This window comes from Lissotriton vulgaris, chromosome 4_1 (assembly GCF_964263255.1).
Source record: "Lissotriton vulgaris chromosome 4_1, aLisVul1.2, whole genome shotgun sequence".
Classification (NCBI taxonomy): Eukaryota; Metazoa; Chordata; class Amphibia; order Caudata; family Salamandridae; genus Lissotriton; species Lissotriton vulgaris.
In genome coordinates, this window is record NC_141691.1 from 2,059,343,711 (window position 1) to 2,059,364,333 (window position 20,623).

The 20,623-nt window shown below is 47.1% G+C and overlaps 1 protein-coding gene across 1 annotated transcript in view; it reads right to left on the bottom strand.

The window, feature by feature from the left end:
* The window catches only part of LOC147724963 (E3 ubiquitin-protein ligase TRIM39-like), a 231,772-nt gene that overhangs the window by 190,884 nt on the left and 20,265 nt on the right, over positions 1–20,623 (bottom strand). The window contains exon 2 of the mRNA XM_086966455.1: positions 5,136–5,231. Coding sequence (XP_086822581.1) covers positions 5,136–5,231 — 96 coding nt within the window. The remainder of the gene's footprint in view (positions 1–5,135; positions 5,232–20,623) is intronic.

Here is a 20,623-nt window from a genome sequence, read left to right on the forward strand (position 1 = left end):
TATGTTCCTGGCTTGTGGATGTTTACTACGCGGTTTTGGTGTCGAACATTTCAATGATTGTATAAAATGTGGTTGTATTATTCAATTTACAATTCTATCAGCCTTGAGATAGCCTCAGACCTGCACGCCGAGAAGGGGCGAAGCACATGTTGCCTCTTAGCGCTCAAAACCTTTTGTTTCAACCCAAACAAAATTACAATATTGCACAACTAGTTCTTGGATCTATGAATTTCTGTCTAAAAGAGGGCAAACATACAAACGAGCTCGATTGGACCTCTAACTCTGTGTAACTTAAATACTTCAGTGAGTACAACCGAGAACTTTGGAAACGGACTCAATTATAAAGGATGTGCGACCCCTGGGACATACAAAGAGGACTTCAATGGAGTTTACTGGGCCGCGGGCTGAGACTGCATTTTAGTTTCAGGTTTTAGCCTGACATTTATTTTTGAACATTTCTTTCAGTACATTTTGCGGCTCTGCGATAAAAACCTTAGAGATGTATTTGTCTTAGTTCTGCCGCCTGGGAGTCTGCACACAGTCTCAAGGTTAGGAACAGTCTGGACTCTGATTACCATGGAGACAGTCTCGAGACTCCAGAACTATCATGGCTTCCGGTCGCACCGTTGACACTGCGATTGGACCAGTTTGTTTAATAGAAGACCGACCTCTGACTTCCATTCAGCCCGGGGGAGCACTTCTGGGGCTGTCCTGGACCTGGGAGCACTGCTTCCGGGATACAGCCAGTGGATTCTGCCTTTACCTCACCGTAGACGACAGACACTACAACTTACCCGCAAGCCACGAGGTGTGGGGTTTAGGCAAGGCTGTGGAATAGGAAGACCTTGTTGTCCTAAAACACAGTAGAACTTACCTGTTAGGAACTGTATGACAGGAAGCACTGCCTACACTACTGCCCTAACTCTCATGACGCACTACCTACACTACTACCCCAGTCATGATGTACAGCCTACACTACTGCCCTAGTGCTCTACTCTACCTACACTCCTGCCCTAGTAATGATGCGCTGCCTACACTACCGTCTTAAGTCTCATGACGCACTGCCTACACTATGGCCCTACCGCTCATGACACGCTACCTACACTACTGCCCTAGTCAATAGGCACAGCCTACACTACTGCCCTAGTCATGAGGCACAGCCTACACTACTGCCCTAGTCATGAGGCACAGCCTACACTACTGCCCTAGTCATGAGGCACAGCCTACACTACTGCCATAAGGCTCATGAAGCACTGCCTACACTCCTTCCCTAGTAATGATGAACTGCCTACACCACCGCCTTATGTCTCATGACGCACTGCCTGCACTACAGCTGTAAAGTTTATGATGCACTGCCTACCCTACTGCTCTAAGGCTCATGACGCGCTGCCTCCTCTACTGATCGAAGGCTCATGAAACACTGCCTACACTACTGCCCTAAGGCTCATAACCCACTGCCTACACTACTGCCCTAAGTCTTATGACTGACAGCCTACACTACCGCCCTAAGTTTCATGACTTGCTGCCTACACTACAGCCCTAAGGCTCATGACACACGGCCTACACTTCTGTTCTAAGGCTCATGCTGCACTGCCTACACTACTGCCCTAAGGGTCATGACACATGGCCTACACCACTGTCCTACGTCTCACAATGCGCTGCCTACAGTACTGACCTAGATCTCGTGACGCACTGCCTACACTGCAGTATTAAGGCTCATGACGCACTACCCACACTACTGCCCTAGGGCTCATGACGCACTGCCTATGATGGAGGGAGGTGGCAAAGCAAAATTTTGTGTACCCCTCGTGAAGTCCATGTTCCATAACGTTAATATTTACTAATGATGTGTTGTGATGAAATAATCAACAATAGTATAAGTTGCACACATATGCACATGTGGGAATACTAATCTTGTCTGCATGAAGCAATATAATTAACTAATTTGTGGTGTTATTGTGATGTGAACTAATTCACAGCTTAAATATAAATAAACGCAGCGTGAATATGCTTATTGTACAAGTTTTTGTGCTAGAAAGCCATTGGATATGTAAGTATAAAACGCATTTATGTGGCTTATCTGCTAGGTAATAACTAATGGGGAAACATTAGTACGGTGGGAGGTAAACAGAAGGGCTTTAGTTCCATATTTAACATGAATTTGTGTTTGTTTCTACGATAGTTCCAAAAGTGGCCTCTGAGGCCTAGTGAAAACATGGCTGCTCTGGTAGTCTGAGATCGAGTGCTGGACTGCGCATGTGCACCCGAAGCCTGCTAGTGAGAGTGAGCTGCCTGTGCTCGTATGGGAAGTTCAAGGCTACAGCGCCCTGGAAGTCAGGATGGTTGCCAAAACATGGACACTCGAGTGTTCCGAACGCGAGAAAGAAAGGCATAGTTGCCAATCGAGGATGTGCCTAGGCCAAAGACTTTTCTAAACAATACGCTTTTATTACTTTGCTGATTCACTGTGAATATGATTCTGTAATGGTGAGGAAATGCTCACCCAACCCAAATTAGTCCAATCAGAACCCGAATTGGTGATGTTAGATACTTTTTAGATAGATTAAGCAAGGAAATTAGTGTATAAAACCCCCTAATTTTGCTTCGAAGTATTCGCTCCTTTCGATTTTATCTCGAAGTGCTGTCGGATTGCAGATCGATTTCTGGATGTAAGACTCTTTGCTTATTTTTTTGTTTTCTTTGTAGGAATGAAGGATACGATGAGGGCGTTAGTTAGGGATGTTAGGAGAGATGAACTTGGAACTATCGGTTCTTTGCTAAACTTTTCCACTGAACTTTGAAATAAATGTTTATTTTCCGAGCTTTAAAATTAATGATCATTATTGAAATAAAGTTTAAGATTTTTTCTGAATAAAAAATTAATAAATGCCAAAATGTCAGACATGCTAAAAGTTTTGCTTTTAATAAAAATTAGATAAATGGAAAATTAAAGCTGGTCTTGTATTTTCCTACGCCTAATTTTCTTACTAGCTGATCCATCACCGTTATGGTGGTGTGTCTGAATAAATTGACATTCGTTTAAAACTGCAGGTGTAAATAATAAATAGTTGAAATAGGTTTAGACAGTCCGTCAATGTTACAGTATTACTCCTTTATGTTTCATCAATCCCTGAAGTAGAATTAAAGTGATAAAGAGGAAAGTGTGCAGTGTTATGGGCCCCACCGGTGAATGAATATGTGACTGGACATTTCAGGGAAACAGTGATGCTGGTTAAGAAATTATTTTTGGAGTACCGCTGCAACACCTACACTACTGCCCTAAGGCTCATGGCACACTGGCTACACTACGCGTTAAAGCTCATGAGGAACTGCCTACTCTCTGCTCTAAGCCTCAAGACAAACTGCCTACACTACTGTGCTCAGACGTGGGGCCCTGGAACCAAGTTGTACCCGGCTGATGAGCCCATAACTAGGGTAAAACCGGTCCTGGGTTGCTTGTGCTCCGGATCAGGGAGGATCTGGCCTGGCAGCTCTGTCTGGACTGAACCCATAACGAGCAGAGATTAAGCATGGGCGGAAAATCCGTTCCGCTCGCGGATTTTGCGGATTTTCGGTAAATTTGCGATCAGCGAAAGCTCGCGAATTTACCAAAAATCCGCAAATTCGCACGCAGCGGATTTTTTTTTCTTGGTGATACAATTTTGCGGCGTGCGGCGTAAGTTCGCAATTGCCAACATGTAGGTGCGGCGGGCAGCAACAATCTCGCACTCGCGAAATTACAAAATTTGCAATTCTGCACAAGAAATCCACTAGCAAGCAGCATAGACCTTCTGAAAATGAGGATTTTTATCAGAATAACTCCTCAGGTTGACATTTGCCTGCCCTTTTTTGGATTTGAGGCCTTTTGACTTTCTTTGGATCACTTTTGGAGTAGAAATCAACTTTCACAAGTAAGTTTGTTTGGGGCATTACATTTGCTGTTCTGCAGAAAAACGAGTTTTGCTAAACTGAAAGCACTCAGCAGGTGCAAAAGTTCAAATTCATCATTAGTAACCATTCCCTGTAGTGCTCCCTGACTGGGGCCCCTCCAGAGTTCAGTTGCTAGTTCCAACAATTGTATGACCCTGCTCTGACCCTCACAGCCGGAACATAGAATAGCTACAAGTAGGCCACAAAAGTCCTGGAAAAAAAAATTGCACTGCAACAGAAAGCAAATTACAGATAAGGAAGCAGGTGCCAGACTGGAATTTTAAAACAGTGACACATTAATAAATGAACCCCAAATTAATTCATGTCAGTTGAAGCAGGGCAAGTGTGCTTGCTTTTTCCCCCCATAATGTACAGTGATGATGATGAACCAGAGGGTGGCATTGATGTACCAGAGGGTGGCATGGGTGAAACAGAGGGTGGCATGGGTGAAACAGAGGGTGGCAGTGTTGAAACAGAGGGTGCTGTGAACCTGTGATGATGAACCAGACGTAGAAACAACATAGTCGCAACCGTTGCGTGCGGACAAGTAAGTTCGCAATTGCGAACTGGTACAAAATCCTCGCGAACTGGCAGAAACCCTTGCGAACACTATAAAAACAAAAAAATCCGCAAATTCGCGAGAATTCGCGGATTTTGCGGATTGCGAGTTCGCAAATACGCAAATTCGCGAACGCCAGATTAGCAAAATTCGCCCATGCTTAGCAGAGATAATGTTCCCATTGGGTGCTGGGTCAAGGCTGATTTGCATATAGCTGGGTCCAAACTGAGGTGGAGAGGAGGGCTGAATAATGATGGATTTGGAAGATGCCCCAGCAATTGCCGGTGGCTTAGATTAACTCTCGCATTCCATCCATCTCTTTTTGTACAATTTGGTAACCGCAGAGGTCAGCGCATTAACAGGAAAGGTCAATGCCATATTCAGAGATTGCCGCACGCTGACTTCTGTGGGACTCGCTATACAGACCTGTATATTTGCCTGCATGGGGAGGCCTCTATGATCAGTAGCGACCCGTGCAGGTAAGCACGGTGAGGTGGGGCATGGGTGGGGGATTGTGAAAGTGGGATAGGGAATGTAAAATAAATAAATAAATAAAACCACTTACCTTGTGCTCGCCGCTTTGCTGAGAACACCCCACCACCCCTATCATTGCTACGCCGCTGTCGGAATCCCAGCTACCACTTACCTTCATGGTGTTATAGTGTTCCGCTTTCTTGAATTCAGACTCTAAAATATATTCCATCTCTTTCCTCAGACGACACAGCCAGTCCTGGAGCTTCACCTGCATAGAGGAAGTTGCAGGAATGAGTGCAGATCTGCAGATTGACCTCTTTCATAAAAGAATATTCATTACAGCAGCAGATACTTATATCCACATTTTATAATTCAGGGTCTACACATCCAGAATGTCCATATCAGTCACAAACTCATCCATTTTACGTACCAGGCCACACCTGTATTATAAGCATCAGTCCGAGGTATTCTTTTAAAAGTGCAGAACTAAGTGTATTAAATAGACCTGGGAAGTGAACTCTGCTCTGTTCCCAGAATTAGCTGTGTTTTCTGCACTCCACTCTCCACGGAGTGTAGAAAACTCTGCTCCGTATAGTGCAGCTGAGTTTTTTCGAGCGCGAGTTGCCACTCAGGTAGAATTTCTACCTGAGCTTGCAGAACTCCGCAGAGTTTTTTTGTCACTTTGGGGAGTTCCACGAACTACACCTAGGGCTAGTATTAAACTCTTTAAGGGACACACAAGTTGAATACCATGAGGGAAAGGGGTGTGTTTTATATGGTGTGGTTGTGCGATCTCACCCCTTTAGGATCGATAGGTTTCGTTTGTCAAACACTCAGTTCAACCCTGGGTAGCTGTGGCTCTGTGCAGCTAGGCTTACACAGAGAAACAAATGTAAACTGCACTAAAACAATTGCAAAAAAATAACTGAGACACTCAAAAAATCCAACACCTATTTATTTTGTCGATGACGTCCCTCAAAGTCCTATCCATCCTGATAAAAGTCCAGAGGCTACTGGACTACCAGTCACTCTGTATCGCAGTTACATCCCCACACATCCTCTCCTGTGCGTTAATTCAGCTTCTGGTTGACCAGGCTGCACTGTGAGGACTCTCCTAGGTGCAGGTAATTCAGTGCAAATTTGAGCGTTGAGTCCTGGTCCCTGTTGGCGCACGGCAGCATGTGGCAGTGATGCAAAGATCTGTGTTACCTAATTACCTCAGCAGACTTCTTCAGCTGCTAAGGCCATGAACTGCAAAGAGGAGGTAGTAGTAGTATTTCTTTATTTGGTTTTTAAAATGTATAAAAAACCATAAAAGTAATTTCACAGATAAAAACAAATCATTCACTTTTTAAAATAGTTGCATGTTATTGTAAAACATATTGTCAAAAGGGGAAATCGGGGATCCCTTACGAATTCTACCTAATACATAGTAGTACTGGATTATCTCATTAGCAAGGGAAAAATTATTACAAATTCATTATATGCCTAAAAATACATTTCAGAAATTTAGCTACATATTTACAAGTCCATTCTGTTTCTAAAAATTGGAGTCGTACTGGGCACGACCAGCTTACTGGCCCCACTGTATGACCGTCCCAAGGCGAATAAATTGGAGGGGCCTACCAGACTAACCGCGGCGCTGTGGCATACGGCGACCGCAGCGTTGGGCTGGAAGGGAAAAATAACGAAACTCACACCACTGTGGGACTCAAAAGTCTTTGGCAATCTGCGAACCAGCAGGGGCTTCTCTCACTGGGACACTATAGGTATATCAACGGTTGGGGACCTTTGGGAGCGTGGCGCGGTGGTTGCTTTTGATAGATTGAGGGAGCTATATGACATGGGAGAGAGGGAGCTATACAGATACATCCAAATCAGACATGCACTGCTGGCGGTCATTCCCCCTGATAGTGTGTTGCCGGAGGCATCCCCACTGGAGGACCGACTTCTCACTGAATACATGATTGAAAGGGCGACCTCCTTAATTTACCGGATCCACTGACTAGGCTAAAAGAGCAATGGGAGGAGGTAATCGGGGAGATGGATGAACACGAGTGGAATCTGGCGATAGCATCTCCTAAGGTGGTGGGTATCTCGGCTCGATTAAGACTTGTGCAGCTAAAAGTCCTACACAGGGTTTACTATACCAGAACTATGCTCCACCGCATACACAGAATTCAACACCCTTTCTGTCTTCGAGGATGCGGAGAAGAGGGAACCTTTTTCCACACTGTGTGGGACTGCCCACGTATCCAAGAGTTCTGGAGACAAGTACTGCGGACGATATCTCAGGCACTGGAGATTTCGCTGCTGCCTGATCCGAGACGATGTCTCCTGAACGTATGGGAGCAGACGGATCTCTCTAGACAGGATCAAACATGGGTTACTGTGGGATTCATGGTTGCCAAACGAGACATAGCACAGAGGTGGGGTGCGGAGGAGGCACCTACGACGACACAATGGGGTCTCAACATGGACAGGGTCATGGTGACGGAACGTGCAGTATACTCTAATAGGGCATGCCCTGGGAAGTGGAACAAGATTTGGTCCAAATGGAATGCTTACAGGGGAGATATATGCGATCCCTTAGCAGAGGAGGAACTGGATGAGTCTGACGATGATGAGGAAGTGGGCTAGATGGACACGGGGTGCCCACTCGGTGGGGGGGTGGGGGGGGGGGGGGAAGGTCCCTAGGTTCTAGTTCACATCAGATCACTCAGGCCTTATCCCGGGCACCGGGGGAGGGCGCTCCCGTGGGTCTGTTACCAGGATGATCCCGCATACAACTGATGGGGGGTTGGGGGGCGTTTGGACACCATGGCCAGGGGATGCCAAGGGGGGTAAGTCCCTAAGCAGCTATGATATCTAATTACCCGCAATGCACGACCGATATGTGTTTCTTTTAGTTTGTAGATTTGTTTTTGTTCCCGTTAAAAAAGAAAAAAAAAAAAAAACCTCACTGCTTTTTTCTGAACAATTGAATGCATGTACCTTTTCTAGGTGGCGGTAAAAAAGGAATGTACGGAACAGTGTCGATAAGATTCGCTTTAGACTTTACCGCATATTGACGATGTTGAGATGATGGCGGCCAGCCCGGTCGGGTTGTAGGGCAATGGCTGTGTAAATTGTAAGGTGCAATAAAGGTTTTAAAAAAATAAATAAATAAAATAAAATTGGAGTCGTAGCAACGCTATGCGGCATCTTCTAATACCCAACAGTTTTAGCAAAGGTATCAACCAAATCTTTCGATGGCCGTCATAGAATTTGCAGAACAAAAAAGTATGAATAGTAGCCTGTGCGGAAATCTCATCGCATGCGCAAGGTGGTAAGATTGAGTCCCAGCTGTGTCTCACTGGGAAGGCAACCAGTCGATGAAAGATATTTAGCCTCAATCGCGTCAGGAGCAATCTCTCAAATATAGTGAGATCGTAAGTTAAATACAGCTGGATTAACAAGGTGGTTTGGACCGCCATAGAATGATGCACAGAAGCTTTAGTTACTTCATTGGAGATTCGTAGTTCTTCTAGATGACTAAGGGACATTACTTTTAGTGTCTTCCTCGATATTTCATGAACCATACTAGGTGCGGTAGAATAGTTCCCTAGTCCTAAATCATCCAGAAAGTGTTTTACATATGACAAACATTTGATTTTATATGAATAATCCAGTGACATACAATCTGCAATTATTTGTTGTGTAAATACATTTTTTTCCGACGTCCAAATTTGGTGCCAGAGGAGAAGTGGTTGAATCTGGGCTAAATCTAACAGATATGGGATCCCCAATTCCATGTGACACGAAAGCGTGGAAACGCTCTTAGGTACCGCTAATAAAAATCTTTTAAAAAGTGTTCTCAGCCACTTGTAGAGTACTAGTATTCGCATACCCACATACACCAGCCCCGTAAAGGGCTATTGCCTGACATTTAGCTCTGTATATCTTTAGCAATTCCACCACTGGCCTCTTACCCAATTTTTGAGAGAAATTTATGAGGGCTGCTATTGCTCTCATAAAATGGAGTTTTCTAGCCTCAATCACGGCTTTCAAATTTAATTTATGATCGATGATAATTCCCAAATATGGGTATTAGCCAGTGGTTGCAAGTTTCTCTTTGTCAAGATAAACATCCTTTCCCACTTATTTTCCTGGTCCTGCTATCATTACATAAGTTCTTTTTAATATTTATATGTAGATCTAGCTTTCCCATGAAATCGGAATATCTGTCCAGCGCTTTCTGGAGTTTGCGGGGGGTACAGGCCAGTATCACGGCGTTGTCCGCATAGAGCAGAGCGGGAAATCGGACGATTTTTTACTTGTGGGAAATCCTGGCCCCCCTTCAACATGGCCAACTCCAGGCCATTTGTATAAAGTGTAACAGAAAGGGGGCCAGGACACAGCCTTGCTGAACTCCCCGCTCTACACTGAACGACGCAGACAACTTACCTTTCACCCCAAACCGCACCCTCGCTGAGGCATTAGAATATAGTTCTCTTAGGAAATCCACCAGTGGTGAATCGACCCCCATTGTTAGTAAAACGGACCAAAGTTTTTCATGGGAGACGCAATCGAAAGCTGCGGACAGATCGACATACACCATGTATAATCTGCCCGGCCTTCCGTAAACGTATTTTCCTAGTAACATAGATAGATTCAGGGCTCGTTCAGTTGTTCTGAAACCCTCCCGGAACCCAAATTGGAGATCCAAGAGGACCCTGCCATTGTCAGCCCACTGCTGGAGACGCTCAAGGACAACTCTACCTACCACTTTGCCCAGAGAGTCCAGCAGTGAGATAGGGCGATAGCAGGATACCTCCTGGCGTTCTCCTTTTTTAAAGATAGGGACCATGATGGACTTCGTCCAAGAGTCCAACAGACCCACCTCCGTCACAGCTTTAAACAACCTTGTCAGCATTGGGGCCCACAAATCCACGTTGTATTTAAATAGATCTATGGGAGCCCCGTCTGGGCCCGGGGCCTTGCCATGTTTACTTGCTGTTAGAGCGTGGAGTACCTCATTGATGGTAAATTCCAATGCAATAGGATAAGACACCATGAGGAGGCTACCATTAGAGACTGAATCAGCGCCTGTTAGACCCGACACCCTTGGCGTGGTTTTCCCCTATCTCTTTGCCTCTGCCTCCTGTATTTTTGATGCTGTGCTGGATTTCGTTTTTGCTGGTTTAGATGCTTTGGACACTCTGCCACTGCTGATCAGTGCCAGAGTGTAAGTGCTCCCTATGAAAATTATCATATTGATTGGATGTACCTGATTGGCATATTTGTATCACCATGAAGTCCCTAGTAAAGTGCACTGTGTGTGCCAGGGCTGGTGATGACAGATGCTACTAGTGGGCCTGCAGCGCTGATTGCGCCACCCACATAAGTAGCCCTAAAATGGTGTCTCAGGCCTGCCATCGCAGCTGCCATGCCCGCCTGGCCAGTGCCTCCACTGGCTGGGCCTAACCCTTCCCTTTCTGTGCACAGCAGTCACCCCTATGGAAGGTTCAAGGTACCCACCCCCCTGGGCAGGGTGCAGTGTATAGGCAAGGTAGAGCATGTACTAGTGCAGGTAACATGCTCTGGTAGTGAGCAGCAGCCATTTTGTGTGCTCACTGCTGCAAGGCTATCGTGCTCCATAGACTAACATGGGGAGGCTGGTCCCAATGGATACCAGCCTATCTTCCCATAGGAACAAGATGGGACATAAGTGATTGATATCCCTGAACTCAGAATTTAATAACACATATTTTAGGAAAGGTTGTTTTTAAATTCTGTGTTTGACAACAGTACTTTTAGAAAGTGGCTGTTCTCTTGTCTAACCCTTCAGTGTGCCTGGGCCTGCTTGTGGATTGACTGTCTTGTTTGAGGGTGACAGGGGCTGGGGAGCCCCCAGGAGGTTGTCTGAGTCAGCCCGTGGTTGAATGACTGCATCTGCAACTAGAGTGGTGGGAGGAGATAGCACCTGGGAGTGAATAGGGCTGTGCCTGCCTGCCACAACGCTGGCTCCACCTCCTGCTGGGCGACTGTCGCCTCTGCCCCTCACACTGAAAAGAAGGAAGAAGCCAGGGGGCCCAAGTGCTCCAGCAACACCCAGAACTGGTTTAGACCGGGCTCAGGGCCCACTTGCACAAAGACTTCAAAGACTTTTAGGGGTCTAAGAGAAGGACCCCTGACAACAGAAAATCAGATTCTACAATCAAGAGGAACCTCTGCTGGAAGAAGGACCACTGAAGGAAGATTGCCTTGCTGTGTGCTCTAAGGGCTGACCTATTCTGCTGTTCAACTGAAGCTGAGGAGAAGAGGGACTTTGCTGTGTGCTGTGACCCTGCCTGCTTGACCTACAAAGACTTTGCCGTGTGCTGTGTCTTCTAACTGAATCTCCAAGGGCCTGAGAAGAGCTGGCCTCCTGTCCTGGAACCTAGGGTTAAAAGGTTCCCAAGTATTTCCAAGCTGCTGTAAAAGATCGTGTGGTGCCTCGCCCCCAGCCCGTGTTTCTGACTGCTGGCCGTAAGAGAAGATAGATGTGCTCATCGGCAGATAGTCAGGGGTGACCGGAGGATCGTGTTGCCTCCCTGCATCGAGAACCACCCTCCACGAACTGGTGGCCTTGTGGGCGGTCTAGTTACGACCTGTGGCCCTGAAGATCACTTGCCCCCGTTTCACCGCCGCTGCCCGGGGCCAGAAACACCCTCCGAAGGTTGCCGTTCTTGGTCGGGGCTGCGGAGACGGAGAACGAAGCTGCAGCGCTCTCATTGGCCAAAGAGAGTGAGCCCCCTCACCGCGTCATCACCGAAGCCGTGTCCTGATTGGCTGCCGGCGTCTGCATTGTTAAGGGCTTGTCCCAGGAGCCGCACTGCCATTGACTGACTCCCGGGTGCCTGCAGGGGCTCGTCTGAAGAGCCGCAACCTCATTGGTCTGTGCCCCGTGAACCTCGCCGGAAGACACCGGAGCTGCGTTTGAAGCGGAAGAGTGACCCGTCCTCGCCGAGGGAGCCACGAGCAACGCAAGTGTTTTACTGCCCCCGGCATGCCGTCCCAGAATCAAAGTGCCAGGTCAGCTCCCCGCCGCTCGCTGGATTGTCGAGAGCGGGCGGAGAGCTGCCGGGACCGGCCGGGGCTACGTGTAAGGCTTCTCTCCCGCCAAGGCTGCCCCAGCGGAGTAATATGGTGAGGCGCCCTAGCAAGGCTGGTGCAGAGTAGCGAAGGGCTGATTTTGGGCCCACAACACAGCAGCCTTGTTTTGGTGATAATTGTAAGAGACTTGAGACTGTTTGTAATAAGAACTTCCTAACAAGTTAAGCGCAACCATCAAGATTAAGTGTAACCTTTTGCTAAAGAGCAATCATCGTGTAACTGTGTGTTTTTACTGCTGCAACGAGATAAAGTTATGTTTTTATATATACTTACCTATGCGGTCTCAGTGTGTGGTGGATTTGGGGTCTTTGTATGTGTTAAGTGCAAATATTGTACACATTGCCTTGGGGATAAGCCTGTCTGCTCGTGCCAAGCTACCTAGGGGGTGAGCAGGTTATCTACAGTGTGTATTCCTTCACCCCGACTAGAAGCAAGGGTCCCTACTTGGTCAAAGGTACTTACCTCTGCCAACGAGAGACCCCCAATTCTAACAGCGCCCATTAGCACTGGGCCTTTCTGGAAAATCTTTGTGAAATGGACCACCCAAACTGATTCCTCAATGGCTACATCTAGGGTCGGGAGATTTTTAAGGTCAGCCAAGAAGGGAGATTTTATCACTGTCCAAAACGCTGCACTGTTTTTGTCCATGTAGCTGAACCCATAAAGCCCGTTTTAATTCTGCCTTCCTCTCCTTTAGTGCAGGGTTGTAGTCCTTTCTTAGATTTGCTATTTCCTGTGGGACTCTGTTGGTTTTTTGTAATGCTACTTTTAATTTAGAGTGCGCTGCCGTACATTTGTGATTAAACCACCCTACCTTCCTTGGTTGATTATTTTTTTTCTTAACCGTAAGTGATTCGTTGATAGTTTTTAGAATTACCCCAAAATTGCTTAGAACTTCTACATTTGATGCTGACTGATCTATACATTTAGCAATTGAGGGATAGGCTGCTTTTATGACTTTTTCAGTTATCTCCATTGCCGAATACCGTGCTACATCTCCCAGATTCTAAATGGCAAGGTGGAGGCAATAAAATAACCTCCACTTCCGCTCGTTGAACACTAGGGTTACCGACGGACAGAGCGGGGCCTCATTCTCCCGAGCGGTTGCCGGGTGAGGTGGGGTCGTCACCCACACAAAGCTGGGAAGAAGTCTTGTCTCCCTTCCTCCAGCGAACATTGGAGTGCAAAGTTCCTGGTAGATATGTGACTTCTTATAAGCACAATTTTCACTATTCCTCATATCACATATTATTGTTTGTTGCAGTAGCAAGCTTATATGAAAGGTCCTGAAGAAAGCCGGGGTAGTTCCCCTATAGGCTGAAACATGTCGACCACCTTGCTTAGCGCCACTGAGTAGTATCCATATCCAACTACCCGGCGTGTTTTTAAACCTTTGACACAGACCTCTATCTTGAAAATTTCTTAAGTCTTAGTAGTCAATTTTATTCACTATTATTATTTGAGCACTGCACTTTACCAACACCATTACATTGAGGAACGTTGTACATAGAGTTCCTATGTTACCCTGGCACTAAATGGTCAGGTAAAGGTTTGAATACTTATCAATCCCCAAATGATGATATTCCACCAAATGGGTGGTCTGATGGGTTTTATTCAAAACCTCTGTAACTCAACAGTCTCTGGCACCATCTACATCTATATCCAATTGTTACACAGTCGCTTGTTCAGACACACACCACTTACTAGACTTGGTCTACTCTTTTGTTGTCATGTACAGGCAATAAAATATCTCCACCTGCAGGTTTAGATAGAGTACCTGCCTTGTTAAGTGATGACATTTCGGGGGATGTGGACTGAGCACAAATGAATTTTTCCCCGATAACCGGTTGTTGAAGTCAATCGACTCCTTCCAACCCAGAAAGCATAGAAAAATAATTAGAGGTGGGGACATTAAAACCGAAACCTTCAGCACTAGGCCTATTCTATACAGTGTGCCTTGGGGGGTGTGGTAACAGTGACTGAGGGTAGAAATAACTTAAATTGTGTGTAGAAATTTCTTCCCTACCTCCCGGATTATACCAGTCGCTGATTTGTCTCACAGCTCTTTGGTCCTTAAAATTAACAATGACAACATCCCCCCCTCTGTCCTTTGGACGATTCCCCACCCAGCCCAATCGCCTTACATTAAGGATTTCTCCATTGATATGAGCTGGTAATGGTCTATTGTTACTCAACCAGAATATTACTTTGTTTTTCAATCCTCGATAGTCCTCTGTTTTTCCCTCCTGAAGTACCGGAACCCCCGCCAGGACTACAACAAAAGGAGCAGCCTCAGGTGGCAAGTCTATTTTTTTCGTGAATTACTCTATGCCGCTTATTGAAAAAAGTAGGTCCATTAACCATGGTTTCCTGTTTTTTGACCAACTTTTCAGTTCTTTCCCCCTTATTTATGTTATTGTTAGATTTAGCTGTAACCTGGGGGACCATTATGTTCTTGTCTTGGGGAGGCGTTCGGTCCTTATTATGAGCTTTAGGTGTTGCTTACTGTCCTGATACGATGTGCTCGCTGGAATCCATAGATCTAGAGGAAACTACATTACTAAACAGCTCTTTATGGTTTGCCATTTCCTTTTCTATGGACCCCAGTTGCACGCCTATTCTCTTCACCCTCTCTAATAGAGGCAGTATTATTGATTTAAACAGTTGTTCCAACTAGCCATTAAATCCTTAACAGAGAGGGGTGGGGGAAGCTGTTGGTCTAGATCGTTCTCAGGAGCGTTTGTTCGAGCGTTCCCCCACAGGGCTTTGGGAGGTTTTAGCACTATTAGCCCTTGCTAGCCCTCCCACGCTTCCTTTTTTTTGACGTGGGTCCTGGGACTATGTTTTTAGTTGCTGTACTATCTCCTAAGATTTGCCTATTTGTTGATACCGTTATTTCAGTATCAAAGTAGATGTCTAAAGATGTTTCTAATGTTAAATCAGTTCCATTAGACTCACTGAAAAGTAAATCAATGTGTTGCTGCTGTATTGGAACTCTTGCACATTGAGAACCTTCTACACTGGGCCTTGGGGGGTAACTGCTAGGTTAATTGGACCCAAGGATGATCGTTTTTTGTTCATTAGCTCCAGGGAAAGAAGTTTTCCATCAGGGCTATTTCCTTCTCTAATACGGAAGCAGCCCTGGTGATAAAACCGTCTAGAGTTCCCCTGACTGAGCCCCCCACCAAGGAGAGCCTTCCTAAACTGCTACGTTGGGTCATGCTCCTTGCTTTAGTTACAATACTCGAACCATAAGCAAAAAATCGTAGGAAAATACAGTATCTTAGGGGTTCTCTAACACATAATACAGATACTACTTGCGCTGTTTACCGGAGCTTTAAAGAATGTAAATAAAGTAAAAACAAAACAAACTAATGATGGAGATAATCTAAAACAATGTTTCTTATTTCAAAAGTTCAAATATTCAGCGACAAATGTCAATGGGGTGGCCCAGCCCAGCCTTTGCCAGCCCCGGACGGCCACAGACGGCCCGCCCTTTGCCCGGGCTTAGCCTGGCTGGTTCCGCGCACGTCCCTCGAAACACGGATTGGGATGCGATTAAATACAGGGAGGTAGGGGGCGGGAAGAGGCCCCAGCTGCAGCGGTGATGGTCGCGCTGTGCAGGCTGGTCCTCGCAGTCCCACTCACGATGTTGCTCCTGTGGCCCAAATCGGTGTTGTCTTTGCCAGAGTCCACAGATACGAGAATCACCAAAGGAATCAGAGGGTGAGCACGGGAGTAAAGGCGATGAGCAAGTCTGTCCTTACAAACGGCTGACAAGCGGCTACGAGCGCCCCCCACGGAGCGGGGGCCGCGAGCCGTTTTCAGCTGCTGGGAGGAGGGGGCGGGAAGAGGCCCCAGCTGCAGCGGTGATGGTCGCGCTGTGCAGGCTGGTCCTCGCAGTCCCACTCACAATGTTGCTCCTGTGGCCCAAATCGGCGTTGTCTTTGCCAGAGTCCGCAGATACGAGAATCACCAAAGGAATCAGAGGGTGAGCACGGGAGTAAAGGTGATGAGCAAGTCTGTCCTTACAAATGTCTCACAAGCGGAGGTCAACAGACTGATCCTTGAAGTCTCTTCCTTCGGCTGGGTTCAGGAAATTACTTCCGTGAGCAGGACACAGCTAGCCACCAGGTGCACTCCTCGTCGGTGCAGCTTCTCTACGCCAGGAACGTGGTGCAGCAGGGTAGTTCTTCTTCCAGTCCAGTTGAGATCTGAGTTCTGGGTGCCAGTGGTGTCCACTTTATGCTCTGAAAATGCCTTCAGGGTAGGATGTGGTTGGTAGTCAATGGGCTACCAAGTACCCTCTCTCCTGATGAGAGCTTCCTGTGAAGTGTGACTTTGGCTATCCCATGATGCACTATTCTGCCCACTTCCAACATGACAGAGCACCTCTCACTGTCCAGAACTCCCAAGCCCAACCCAGATGTGTGGCTACCAAGAGGGCTACATGCCACTGGGAAATCAATATGGCAAATGTTCTCCCCTTCCCTCTATAGTGCCAGTCTGTCTACCTACACAATAGTACGGATCTTCTCCCAAGTGTTTCTCATTTGCCCTTCAAAGGCGGCTTCCCCTTTGAGGCTTGCTTAAGCCAACACCCGCATGGCTTGCTCCAGAAGGGAGGTAACAGCTCTTCCATGCAGGCCCCTACTATTTTGTTTCATGGGAGCCATTAGTAGGTCTCCCCAGCAGGGGAGAAACCTGTCTGCAGGAGACACCACATGTACAACAGGAAACGTGAATTGGAAATTTTGCAAAACTAAAGTGGCAACTTCCTAAAGTGGGGCATAAACCTGCAAAAAGCCTGGTTTATTCAAATCTACCCTCCACCCCACAACTAATACATCCAGGAGAACGTAACTACTTTTGGTAATTTTCCTTGACTGTTCAGTGAGGAAGGATGGGCCTAATCTGTCGCACATGCTTCTGCCAGGCAATGCCCTCTGGGGAGCCGACCTATCTCAATTAAGACGGGCCCCATTTTAAATTGGGCCCGGTCTAGGACTTTCTCTGGCAACCATTTTCCCAACCCTCTAATTGGGATTGTGAGGTACTTACCTCACCTAGCCTTACTTTAGCTAGAGCAACACCTAGCCGACTCAAAGAGGACTCCCAACACTTGAGTAACCCCACCATGAAAGCGGGGTCAGTGGCACACTTTACTTCCTGTTATGAGATCTGATCCCCAAGTCAACAATAGTGCTGCCCTAAAGGCAAGCACCTAACAGAGGTTGCGAACAGCTGTAACGGCCCAGAAGCACACCCTAAGATCTCCACTGACAGGTGGATGTGCTAGCTGTAGGTCTAATGTGGTTTCTTGGAGCCTCAGAGTGAGGGGCTACCACCTCAGGTGGCAGACACCCTCTTCCCACTCCTTTTTCGACCAGGTCAGATAAGGGTGGGCACCCTGCATCTGTACTGTTGCCTGCTTTTCCAGGAATTTCTGGGGATCGGGAGGGGCCTCTCCAGGTCAGGTCCGGTCTTGTGGCCATTCCCTACTTGGGTAGGTTATCTCTGGCTCCCTGGGTGTCTAGCCAAGATTGACCTTCCTTTCCCACCCTTACCCCTTGTCTGGGGTCTACATCTCCTAACCTTAGGGAAAAAACCACCAGGACCATCGGACTGGCAGCACCCTGGGTGGATACCTCCTCTGGTTCTAAACCAACCTCTGGAAAGTCATTGCCCAAGGGGCAATCTATGGAGTAGTCAGGACTAACTACCACCCTATTCCAGGTAAGGGTACCCCTACCTCTAAGAACACTAAGGCCACAGGACAATCTGTGACTTCCCCTGAAGTTGCCCTAGCTCTCCATACCTCTCTTGGCAAATACTGCTCTGATGACACTAACCTGTCTACAACTATTGTGTGACTGGCACCTGTGTCTCTCAGTGCAGCGGTTGCGACCCCATTGGCCTTGAGCTGCTGGAAGTGCCTGCTTCCACCGTCTGGGATCACCAGCCTGACATCTGGACTCTTCTCCCAGTTGAATGTTACATAGGTCCTCCTCATCTGAGGTGTCCTACTCAAAGGATGTAACAGACACCCCAGTGACAACCTTTTTCTTGGGGGACACTGACAGCTGACACCTGGCCATCATATTGCGTTCTTATTTCCAAGAGTTTCTTTAACTCTACGTCCCCACCACTCCGCTTACTAGAGGTAGGCTGAGTCTTAACCCTCCTTAGGCTTCTGATAGAACCTATAGTACACTTACCACCTCCATCCTTGCTCTTCTATGGGCCTAACCCCCATTCTTGGGATCACCCCACTGGGCTTTCTTGGGAACTCTTGTCCTAACCCCCCTCACTCCCCATCAGCCGCCCTGTCCAGCTCTCTAGGGCTGGTTAGCTTTGAGTTTAGTAGATGCTGGTGTAACTTTTCTGAGGAGCAATGTATACGGATCTGCACCTTGACTAACACATTTTAGAGCCCTTCATAGGTACTTAACTTGTTGCCTGTTACTGAACCATCCAGTGCCTTTACTGATGTATCTACAAAGTCCGCCTCGGTCCTTGCAGGATTTCCTGAGCTTGTGTCTGTTGTCCTCTGGAGGGAAACCAAACAACTCTACAAGTGCTGCCTTCATGTGAGGGTAGGATTCTGCTACCTCATCCTCAAGTGTAAGCAGCCTATCCCTACCAACTACCGGCACTAACTCCTAGAATGGTATCTGCCAGTGTTGTTTACCCACCTTCCTCAACCGGAGAGCACTCTCATTTGAGGGAGTCACTTGTCTATACCATCCCCGGGTCATAGTTTGGGACAGTCTGACCTGGGCACCCTTGTCAGACACTTCAGTGTGTTTATTGCTTCCACCATCCTTGTTGGTCCTCAGGCCAGCTTGGCTCTTCTTTCTTCAAGAGCCAGATTTCTTTTTTTTCTGCCAGGGCTCTCTCCTCCAGCTCCAGGGCTGACACTTCTTGGAGGGAGTCTCCTGCTGCAGCGTGAGCCCACCGCACTGCTGGCTGCAGAGTGCACTCTTGGTCTGGTGTTGAAGGCACTCTTAGGGTCCCAAGAAGCAGGGAGGGTTAGGCAACAATGCCAATTAGGAGGTGGGTGGCAAAATGGTTTGGCTGTTACTCATGAAGTTCACCCACAGGATGCGGAGCAGACACAGGCCAATGGCAATAGATGGTCACACCCAAGTGGTCCCCAAGGCCTTCTGGTACCAGACAAGATCCTTGAAGCACAGGGTTGGAAGTGGGTGGGGGGAGTCACGCAGTCTTTTGACCTGTTTCCGATCGTTCTCAGAAACGTTCCTCCAGCCCAGTCAGTCACTCTCACCACCCAGGCCCCTGCTTGGCAATAGAACCTGGCAACACAATGTCATCGGGCCGGTCAGGTGAGGTGAGGAGAGGAGAGGACAGCTTGTCTGCACAGCGGAGAGCCAATTAAGGGAACAGTGGATACACGGAGAAAAAAGCAAGAGGGTTGCCTCTCAGAAGAAGGAAGAAGCCCGTCAGGTCCACGTTGATCAGTCACCCTCAGCTAAACCAGGCACAACGTCGGGTGAACGATGAGACGGTCACACAAGACAATTCCGGTCACACACACCACGAAGAGTTGTACAATCCCAACCTGAGGCGTAACGTTTGGTGCAAGCCCATTTTGCCTGCACCAGACAGCTCCGGTCACTCACATGATTGAAGAATTGTACATTTCATACCACCCTGGAAATGACACACAATGTCCAGTGCACGTTTTTATTTGTCACATAAGGCAGTTCCGGTCAAACACACAGACGCAAGTTCAGCAATGCCTCCCGAGGTAGAATGAGGCACTACTCTGGTTACAGCCCCCACCTCCGGGGGTCGCAACCTGTGAATCAGACACTGCAAGCAATGAGCATGCAGTCATCATATCAAACAAGAGAGATGTGATTAAGGAGAAACAATGGTTCGTAATAGGACAAGCGGTCAAAGAGATTCTAAATTGACTTCAAATGAACATCACTCTTGCATCCTGTGTCACATGGCAAAAAATTAAGCAAAAGTGGGGGCAAATATGGAGCGGGCACATATTAACATTGCAAACCAATACATTTTTTACAATATTCAAAAATATTAAAAAACATGAAGATACAGTGCTCACAGGTAAGTGAAAAGGAAGCGCGCTGTGATAAGTGAAGGAGAGACTTTTAAAAGCATACATCGTATTGATAACATAAGAAAACTCCTTATATACCATTTACACATATTAGGAGTTACGTTGTAAGGTGGTCGATGGCATTTCGATCACAATTACTCGGGATGATCATCAAGACTGGTGTGAGCACCTGGTATTCAGCATGTCTGGGAATAGGTGTCTCATTTGGTCGAAGAGTAGAGTAGAGGGCTGTGAATGCCCAGAAGAAAAAGGATTATGACGGCACCACTGCAGAGTCGAAACGTTGACCACCTTACAACATAACTCCTAATTTGTGTAAATTGTATATAAGGAGTTTTCTTTAGGTGTCAGTGCGATGTATGTTTTTAAAAGTCTCTCCTTCACTTATCACAGCACGCTTCCTTTTCACTTAC